Source organism: Palaemon carinicauda, chromosome 11 (genome assembly GCF_036898095.1).
Source record: "Palaemon carinicauda isolate YSFRI2023 chromosome 11, ASM3689809v2, whole genome shotgun sequence".
Lineage (NCBI taxonomy): Eukaryota > Metazoa > Arthropoda > Malacostraca > Decapoda > Palaemonidae > Palaemon > Palaemon carinicauda.
Genome location: NC_090735.1, coordinates 66787751 through 66798900, shown reverse-complemented (window position 1 = coordinate 66798900; position 11150 = coordinate 66787751). Strand labels below are relative to the sequence as shown.

The 11150-nt window shown below is 36.3% G+C and overlaps 1 protein-coding gene across 1 annotated transcript; it reads left to right on the top strand.

Moving 5' to 3' along the window:
* The first annotated feature begins 274 nt into the window (after positions 1 to 274).
* On the top strand, positions 275 to 9191 carry LOC137649310 (uncharacterized). The gene is made up of 2 exons (XM_068382293.1): positions 275 to 740; positions 9046 to 9191. Exons 1-2 carry the CDS (start codon positions 275 to 277, stop codon positions 9189 to 9191), a joined length of 612 nt encoding a protein of 203 aa, XP_068238394.1.
* The last annotated feature ends 1959 nt before the right edge of the window (positions 9192 to 11150 follow it).

Here is an 11150-nt window from a genome sequence, read left to right as displayed (position 1 = left end):
AAGTAAATGGCAGCGGGTCACACCCAATTCCCATCTGTGAATGGCTAACGAACCTATTGTTATTGTAGATGTTTACATTATACTGACACAATAATAACGCCACACATCCACCATGGGGGAATATATTTGTGCCTTGAATAAACAGTAAACCATCAATGCATTTACTTCTAGATAATAATCTATATTTTGAGTAAATTTAATAGACAGAACTTCAACAGTAACTTAGTAAGAATGTAAAATAATCAACTGTCAGATGGTTTTATGTAAAACGAAAATGGATTCTCAATCAGATAAGTCATCCATGATCTGTAATAAGAGATGTGTGAAAGAAGGCTCGAAGGATGATAGAGGAAGTTCAAGAGAAGGCGCCGAAAATAACGGAAGTTTTCTAAAATGCTCTAAGGAGGATGGCAGAAGTTTGGAAGAAGGCCTTAAGACTGATAATGAGTATTTAGGTGCAGGCTTTAGGGCTGATTGTGAGTATTTAGGTGCAGGCTTTAGGGTTGATGGTGAGTATTTAGGTGCAGGCTTTAAGGCTGAGAGCGAGTATTTAGGTGCAGGCTTTAGGGCTGATAGTGAGTATTTAGGTGCAGGATTTAGGCCTGATAGAGAGTATTTAGGTGCAGGCTTTAGGGCTTATAGTGAGTATTTAGGTGCAGTCTTTAGGGCTGTTAGTGAGTATTTAGGAGCAGGCTTTGGGGCTGATAGTGAGTATCTGGGTGCAGGCTTTAGGCCTGATGGTGAGTATTTAGGTGCAGGCATTTTCGCTGATAGAAGTTTATGAGCAGACTCTGAGGATGATAGAAGTTTAGGATCATGCTCTGAGAAGATAAAGTAAGTTTGAAAGCTGGCTCTTGGAATTATACAGGTTTGGGTGGAGGTTTACGAGAAATATTGATAGATTTTGGGAACAAGCTCTGATGATTAGAAAGGATGTTTGGAAGCAGTCTCTAAGGATGATACAGGATATTTAAAAGGTACTATGGATGGTAGCTCAAGTTCCCTGCTGAAACAGAATACCCTTCGATAGATGCACTTGTTAGAATAAAAGTAACACCACCACTACGAGTATTCTTTCTATAAAAGACGCCAATATTCTATGCTCAGCAAAAGGAAATTCAGTTCTTAAAAAGGATCAAATATAACTTACGACTTACTAATATATCCAAAAGGATTAAATTCAATGGAACCTTTACGAAGAGATTGATGAAATACGTGATCGCACGAGAGACAGATTTCATCAATATCCCAGAAGGGGAAACCCGTAAATGTAACAAGTTGTACAAATTGGTATAATCTATCAATACTGAAATCATAAATCACTTTTCACTGATTCACTATAAATCACAAAGAACAGCATCTTTGCCCTATTCAATCTGTATATACCGTCCCATATCTACTAACAAAAGATAGCAAATGTTTTATATTATTGTAAGTGAGGTACGGAGATCCTAACTACTATAATCTCAAGGAACGTAGAAAATTAATGCAAATCCCCCCCCCTCTCTCTCTCTCTCTCTCTCTCTCTCTCTCTCTCTCTCTCTCTCTCTCTCTCTCTCGTTGCCATGTACTCCCATGATTATAAATTCAACTCCCTCGGCTTGTACTCACAAGACGGGGTACACAACAGTACATGATATATGAAAAATTCTCCCCACCCCCTCTCTCTCTCACAACCCCCCTTCCCTCTCTTTCTCATATGAAAAATTCTCTCTCTCTCTCTCTCTCTCTCTCTCTCTCTCTCTCTCTCTCTCTCTCTCTCTCTCTCTCTCTCTCTGCCAACCACCTAAAAACGCCTCTATAAAACAATGTAATATCTGGATACATTTCAAAAGCCTCTTGACCCAAATGGGTGATGAAACGAGATAAATAGGGAAATAAAAAATGACTCGAATAGTGGGAAAACATAAGAAAAAGACGTGAAATGGCATAGTCAAATGGAAGAAGATGGCGATAAGATAAAAAAAAACGGGAAAACGAAGAGAAATACAAACAAATAGATAAGAAAAACTTGAGAATACTTTAAAGGAAGATTTAAATTAAAGAAAGAGAACGTTCACAGGAAATTAAAGCTGATGGGATAGAAGGGGAAGAGGGGAAAAATTATATGCTAGAGAACAGGATGGAGGAGACAGAGGGAAATGAATGATAGAAGAGATAAAGACAGCATAACAAAGGAGTAAAAGAGTGAGAAGATATCAATAAATGAAAAAGTTAAGATAAAGACTGATAAAGGACTTTCATATAAAGTGGTAAAGAACAAGAATTGAAGTCAATTTCTAGCAATATACATTAACGCTTGAAAGACGTAAAACAATGATACTTATACGAATACTTGAACTAATAAAATGTTAAATAACCATACATGAATAGAGAATAATAATGAAAAAGACGAATGATAACCATAATTGATAAGAAAGCTTGTAAGACAGCGTCCCCTATAATGAAATAGTTTGCGTTAAAAATATAAAATGAAACTGACTAGAAAAGAAAGCCATAACGTTGAAACTTGTGATAACACAACGAATTATCAAGAGAGCCAAATCAGACTGGTCAAGATACCAGAGGAAGGGAGAGGAGAAATATAAAATAGGATCCAAACAGATGGTTAGAAGCATATGGATAGATTAATAGTAAAATAGCAAACAGAAGAATGAAAATGTAATTAATACAAAACCTGACCATGAAAAGCCGCACAGACAGATAGATATACACACACAATAACGACATCTGAGACAGAAGGGAAATATATAACAATAAGAACTCTAGAGGTGATTCTCAGAGGAATATACAGTATATGACGCATGCAACGTCGACCAGTCTTAAAGAATTAAACACGTAACTCGATAACAGTTAGGATTTATAAAGCTTGTCCGGAAGGTGCTAATAGATTATTTAAAAATTCTTTTTAAAATGTTTGGCCCTTTCGGCTAGACAAGGGCTCTGCAAATTTACAGCCTGTAGAAAAGCGTGGTGGCTGTCGTTGTTATAGACTGCCCGGTCATTCCAGCCAAACACGGGTAACGTCCCTGTCTGTTGATCGCCAGACTGGAGTTCGAGCCCCATTCAAACTCGTAGGTTCTTTGGATCACTGCAACTTCACCATCTTTGTGAGCTAAGGATTGGAGATTTTGGGAACCCTATAGGCCTAACTGTTGAGTCATCAGCAGTCATTGCCTGGCCCTCCTTGGTCCTAGCTTGGGTGGAGAGGGGGCTTGGGCGCTGATCATATGTATATATTGTCAGTCTTTAGGGCATTGTCCAGCTTGATAGGGCAATGTCACTGTGGCTTGCCTCTACCATTTATGAACGGTCTTTAGACCTTCAAACATAAGGACGTAAATGTAGATTATCGTCATTACGTAGACGCAAGATCATCATCAAAAGCGCGAACCCTACGTCAGGAAAGGCATACATGCAACAAACCAACGGAAAAGTTGTATATATTAAATATGTAATATTGATATTTGTCATTAATTATTCCTAAAGACATTATTTATTTCCAATAAAAGGGTGAATGTGATTTCACACTTAAAAGCATGGCGGCTTCTTGGTGCATTGTAATTTATCAGCAAGGCTATTTCCCGCAATGATAGAATTCATAAAGTAGATTGATATATATTTAGAAATAAAACTAGGAACGGAAAACCTTCTAATTTCTTGCAATGTATTAAAATTTCGCCATTCACAGCTATTGTAAATAAAATAAGGTTTCAAAAATGTTACCAGAGATAAAATTCAAGTGAAATGCTCATAAGTCTCAGTGGACTATGAAACTGTGCTTAATATTCAGGTAAGACCCAGGCGGATATTGATAAAATCTTTAAAAAGATTTTATTTCCTACTTAGAAGACTGACAAACATAGTTGATGGTTTCTCTAGTTATATTGTTACACACTAATGATGCTAGTCAAATGCCATGGTTTTGGGAGGATCCTTGAAACTGCGGGAAACAATCCAGGCTAAGCCGCTTAGCCCAGTAAGCCGCGTAGCACAAACACTTGACAATTCTATATTCGCAGTTTGAAAGGAGATCAGAAAAATATTTCGATTTTTTTTTCACAGACCGATATGAAGGTTTCTTGTTCTCCGTATATATGTATGGTTAAAACGCTATATAAAAGTAAATTAATAAAAAAATAAAACTTAAGAAAAAGTTATGAACATTGCAAAAATGTTGAACATGCACCAATTGATCTCAATCCTGCCCTGGCTATTAAACCTGTCAATAACGTGAAAATTAATTTCCGAATATAATTTTCCCTAGGTTTTGCAAGCATATGCAGTCTTGTCAAAAATTTTATTCTCTGGATGGAAAAAAGCAAACTGTTTGACTAATTCGTTCACTTATGATTGACTAGAGGACTGACAGGCGATTGCTTGAGCAAAAAGGCAAGGCTTTTGACCTTTTACATATAAATTGAAACGATAAACGTTTAACATTAAAGCTAAAAAGTAGAAGAATAACAGTAGGATATTTTATACAGAAATCTGATTAAAAAAAGCATACGATAATTTAGCTAAATCTATATAATCCTAAAATATATATCGTCCTTTGAGTCTTGATTGAAGTGTTCAAGTGTGATGAAATGAATAAAGGATTTTTTTTATGAATTATTATTATTATTATTATTACTATCCAAGCTACAACCTTAGTTGGAAAAGCAAGATGCTATAAGCCCAAGGGCTCCAACAGGGAAAAATAGCCCAGTGAGGAAAGGAAATAAGGAAATAAATAAATGAAGAGAACAAATTAACAATAAATCATTCAAAAATAAGAAACAACGTCAAAACAGACATGTCATATAATAAACTATCAACAACATCAAAAACAAATATGTCATAAATAAACTATAAAAAGACTATGTCCGCCTGGTCAACAAAAAAGCATTTGCTCCAACTTTGAACTTTTGAAGTTCTACTGATTCAACCACCCGATTAGGAAGATCATTCCACAACTTGGTCACAGCTGGAATAAAACTTCTAGAGTACTGCGTAGTATTGAGCCTCGTGATGGAGAAGGCCTGGCTATTAGAATTAACTGCCTGCCTAGTGTTACGAACAGGATAGAATTGTCCAGGGAGATCTGAGTGTAAAGGATGGTCAGAGTTATGAAAAATCTTATGCAACATGCATAATGAACTAATTGAACGACGGTGCCAGAGATTAATATCTAGATCAGGAATAAGAAATTTAATAGACCGTAAGTTTCTGTCCAACAAATTAAGATGAGAATCAGCAGCTGAAGACCAGACAGGAGAACAATACTCAAAACAAGGTAGAATGAAAGAATTAAAACACTTCTTCAGAATAGATTGATCACCGAAAATCTTGAAAGACTTTCTCAATAAGCCTATTTTTTGTGAAATTGAAGAAGACACAGACCTTATATGTTTCTCAAAAGTAAATTTACTGTCGAGAATCACACCTAAAATTTTGAAAGAGTCATACATATTTAAAGATACATTATCAATACTGAGATCCGGATGTTGAGGAACCACTGTCCTTGACCTACTTACAATCATACTTTGAGTTTTGTTAGGATTCAACTTCATACCCCATAATTTGCACCATGCACTAATTCTAGCTAAATCTCTATTAAGGGATTCACCAACCCTAGATCTACATTCAGGGATGGAATTGATGTAAAGAGAGTAGCATCATCTGCATATGCAACAAGCTTGTTTTCTAGGCCAAACCACATGTCATGTGTATATAGTATGAAAAGTAATGGGCCAAGAACACTACCCTGTGGAACACCAGATATCACATTCCTATAATCACTATGGTGCCCATCAACAACAACTCTTTGAGATCTATTACTTAAAAAATTAATAATAATGCTAAGAAACGACCCACCCACTCCCAACTGTTTCAGTTTGAAAACAAGGGCCTCATGATTAACACGGTCAAAGGCAGCACTAAAATCAAGGCCAATCATACAAACTTCCCGACCACAATCAAGGGATTTCTGTACAGCATTGGAGATTGTAAGAAGGGCATCACATGCTCCAAGGCCTTTACGAAAACCAAATTGCAAACTAGGGAGTAGATGATTACCTTCAGCAAACCTATTAAGACGTTTTGCCAGAAGACGTTCAAAAACTTTAGATAATATGGGAGTTATGGAAATTGGGCGGTAATCAGTGGGACTTGAGCTACCACAAACACATTTACATAGAGGAGTAACATTACCAATTCTCCAACTAGTGCTAAAAGCTCCTCTTCTTGCTAACTTGCGCAAAATAACAGATAACTTTGGAGCTAAGAAATCTGCTGTCTTTATAAAAAACAAAGGAAAAATACCATTTGGGTCTACACCTCCATAAGCATCAAGGTCCATCAACAGAGCTTTAATCTCACGAGATCGAAAAGCTAAACTAGTTAGTTTAGCCTCAGGAAAACAGGAATGAGGAAGTTCAAGTTTTTCATTACTCTGTTTACTGTCAAAAACATCAGCCAAAAGGGTTGCCTTTTCCTTTGGACAGTGAGTGACTGAGCCATCTGGTTTAAGTACAGGAGGAACTGTTGCATCTACACCAAAGAGTGCAGATTCAAGGGTAGACCACCATTTATGTTCCTGAGTTGTACCAGAAAGTGTTTCTTTTATGGTTAAATTGTACTCCTTTTCAGTTGAGGCATAAACTCTCTGAGCAAAAGCTCGAAGCTGAGTATAGTTGTTCCAGGTCAAATCTGATCTGTTACCCTTCCAAAGTTGATAGGCCTCCTGCTTCTCATAAAAAGCACGTCTACAATCATCATTGAACCACAGTTTGTCCTTCACTCGGTACCTTAGCACACGAGAAGGGATACGCCTATCAATTATGTTGCCTAGATTCTCATTCAAAGGGACAACAGGATCTACACTATTATATAATTGTGACCAATTCAAGAACAAAAGATCATGTAAAATCCCATTCCAGTCTGCTTGGGATTTCATATAAATTTTACAAGAATATGATATATCAGGGACAGGCTGCTCAGTCTTCACTAATAATGAAATCAAGGCATGATCAGATGTCCCGACTGGAGAACCAACCTTACCAGTTATAACGCTAGGGGAGTCAGTGTATACAAGGTCCAAGCAATTACCAGACCTGTGAGTGGCTTCATTTATGATTTGCTCACAGCCTGATTCAGAGGCAAAGTCTAAAGCTCTTAAGCCATGGCGATCGGTAGGAGAGATAGAACTTAACCACTCCCTATGGTGAGCATTAAAATCACCAACAAAGACAAAAGAAGCCTTTCTATCATCTTCTTGTATCTTAGCCATAATGGTAAGAAGACAATCGAAGATAGAATCATCCATGTCTGGATTCCGGTAGATCGAACATAAATAAAAGTTGTTATGCCTGCCACAAACTTTTATTACCTGAATCTCATGACATCCACATTGATAGCAGGACTTATGAGAAGCAGGGTACTCGGTCCTAATATACACCGCCATTCCCCTGGCCCTAGGGATGGCATCACGTTTCAACATTATTGGCTTCTTAAAACCAGTTATAAGGAGCTCAGATGAGTGCCTCATATTAGAAACCAAAGTTTCTGAGCACAAAAGAATATCATACTGTCTGGACGCAACTGTAAGGTCTTGGATATTTGCATGAAGACCACGAATATTGCAATACAGAAGACGACATTGACGAAATCTAGGACGTACTGGTCCCGGATTTCGCTCAATGTCTCCAGACATGATAAGAATTAATAGAAATAAAAAAAGAGACATCATACTTAAAAACTAGATTAACAAGAATTATAACAAAAACAATACGTACAGAATTATAAACAAAGTCATTGATGATACCCATAGACTATAGTAAAAAGTCGGAAAAACTGGTCAACATGGAGGAGCCGATACACCATGCAAGGCTAAATACCCTCCAGGATAGCCACTTCAACTGAAGGGAGGACAGTAAGGATGGTTTTGAGAAGAAAAAGAATCAGAAAAAGGAAAAGACAACCTCTTGATAAACCACCAGGCATCCATGGCCCTTCTATTAAGCCTGCCCAACACACCATTTCAAAAAAACAAGAGGAAGAAAAAAAAATAAGATAGAATAGTGTGCCTGAGTGTACCCTCAAGCAAGAAAACTCCAACCCAAGACAGTGGAAGACCATGGTACAGAGGCTATGGCACTACCCAAGACTAGAGAACAGTGGTTTAATATTGGAGTGTCCTTCTCTTAGAAGAGCTGCTTACCACAGCTAAAGAGTCTCTTCTACCTTTACCAAGAGGAAAGTACACTGAACAAATTGCAGTAGAGTAATTAACCCCTTGGGTGAAGAAGTGTTAAGTATCTCATTGTTGTCAGGTGTATAAGGAAAGACGAGAATATGTAAAGACTAGGCCAAACTATTCTGTGTAAGTGTAGGCAAAGAAAAAATAAGCCGTGACCAGAGAGAGGGATCCAATGCATTACTGTCTGGCCAGTCAAAGGATCCAATACCTCTCTAGTGGTAGTATCTCAACGGGCGGCTGGTGCCCGGGCCAACCTACTACCTACAATGAATACAGTTATTGTACGTTTCGACTATAAGAAAGCACGATTATGATGAAGAGAAACGTTTTAAAAAAAATTCTCAGTCCAAATTACAGCTTACAGAATATCCTCATAGGAGAGTGATAGAAGACTATTAGATATTCTAAAAAATGACAAAATAACGATACACCGCAAATCAAAATCCCTTCAATTTTCATACTAACTTACACAAAAAGCTTTCACAAATATATTATATGAAAAGAGTTTTTAAAGAGCCATCAAGAAAGGCATACAAAAGAATGCCTCTATACCTCCCATAAATCAATCATAAAAAAGCCATCAGTTAACGGTCCAAGATACTTCATTGATTTTGGCAATATAAGAGACCCGATTTTTGGAGGACCTTCCCGTCCTTTCATATTAACTTATAATGCTCAGAAATTTCGGAAACAGGGACGACTTTACATCATGTAATAACAACCAGCAATAAAAAATATCAATTAGATATTTCCGGCGTAAGAATTTGATTCATGCTGCTTGTTTTATGCTTTTTATTGTACAGTTGAACACTGGAAGGGTGTGGCTGGGTCAATTCCTCAGAGCGAAGTGAACCATGATTTCCTGTGTCCAACTGTGCACACGTCAATATTCGGTGGCCGCATATATCTTGAAGGATCCAAATTCTATTTGCATTTCCAAATAGAATAGCAGACATTCAGGGAAATTCTGAATATTGGAATCCGTGTTGCACAAGTGTCATTTACTCTGGGCTATCAAAGACAAGTTCATATTTCTTGAATGACAACTTAAATTCCTTAGGTTTTAAGCAGTATCAGTCACTATTAACGACCCACAATAACATAAACACTTTCAGCTGAGCTTGAAAACTAATAACCCGTTTTGCATATGTAAATAGAAATCGTGAATAATCATAGATATGTAAAAAAAAAATTTCACAATAAGACTCATTTACGCAGCAATATATGACAGTTTTAGCTTTATTTAATACGGACATATGGACTGACTCACGGCACTCCAACATAGCCAATACACACACACACACACACACACACACACACACATATATATATATATATATATATATATATATATATATATATATATATATATATATATATATATAAAATAAAATAAAATACAAAACAGTACATAAAATATGCACATAAACACAAACACAAACACGTATACACACACACACACACACACACACACACATATATATATATATATATATATATATATATATATATATATATATATATATATATATATATATACATATATATGTGTATGTGCCTATATGTATACACACACACACACACACACACATAAAGCAATTGGTTTCTTGTGTTTGGAAAACCATTTTCCGCGCCATTTCTTCAAAAGAGCGAACTTCAATTTAAGTGGCAAACTAGTAAATACCTAGAGAGAGCATTACCTCAATCGTTTTAGTAATTAATAGAACAAAATACTATCTTAATATTATTTAATGATTAATAAATATAGATAAGAGAGAACAAGAAGCTAAAAAGTAGGTCAAAAGACGACCGATTTTTCAGATATAATTTCTGTCGTTATAAAGATTTACGATTATAGCTTAAAACAACGACTTAAGGAGGATACTATCCATCAGACATTTGTTATAAACTACGCTGAAAGAGGAAACAAGAAAGGGGAGGATTCCGAGGGAGCCATAGGAAGGCCCGTCGGAAGGACATTCGTCTTTTCAAGGTCCTTGGGATATAGCGGTCTTTTAGGATGAAGGATGCCAAATATATCACATTCCCTTTCTGAGTGGGGATAACTTAACGTGGTGAAAGGGTTTGTGTGTAGTCATTATCATTAAAGCTGTATTAGTCAAGGCCACCTGACTATAGTACAGGTTGGTTTGCTGTGATCAATCAGACGAAAATCTCCCACCATCACCAATTTGCATTGGCCATCGTGTTGATGAAAATGGCCAAACCCCAGACATGGATAAGTACACGTGAAGCCGCTGCACTTATTGTTGTTGTTGTATATATATATATTAATTTCCTTCAACCGAATGATGATAAAATAATAAAATGACAAGCAAAATCTTTCATTATACAGATCTACATGCCTCCTAAAAGTCATAAACTCTTAAAAGTCGATAATATGATTTCATAGAGATTACCACAAACTATGGATCAGGTCTATTTATAAAATTAATTTCAATAACATCTTGTAAAGGTGTAGTGGGTCTATCCATAGCTAATCTCAGGTTGTTTTACTAACATTTCTTGTTTTTATATTGGGTCACAGTGAAATGTGTGTGTGTTTGTGTGTGTGTGTTTGAGTATGTGTGTGTTTATTACAGAGCATCCACCAATGCAAGTTTAATTACTGCAATAATTATGCTCATCGTATTGCTTGTAATTTTCATAATTTCAAATCCACCTTAGATAAGGGACTGATGATATGATCACTGACACTCTTTATAATAAAAAGTTTCATCTGTGGTTTTCTACATAAAACGACGGAGATCGTACGACGTTTGAGGTTCCTCAAAAAAAAAAAAAAAAAAAAAATGATAATAATAATACAAAAATACTTTTGTTACGAGTATCTTCAAAAGGAACATACTCTACTTGGGCATTATTCCGAACCAACACCTTTTCAGTT

Bases quoted from the DNA above. Each gene is read 5' to 3' on its own strand.
- LOC137649310 (XM_068382293.1), top strand. From the start codon at position 275: ATGGATTCTCAATCAGATAAGTCATCCATGATCTGTAATAAGAGATGT. The intron at 741-9,045 runs GTGAGTATTTAG...TTTATTGTACAG, and splicing joins TGCAGGCTTTAGGCCTGATG to TTGAACACTGGAAGGGTGTG.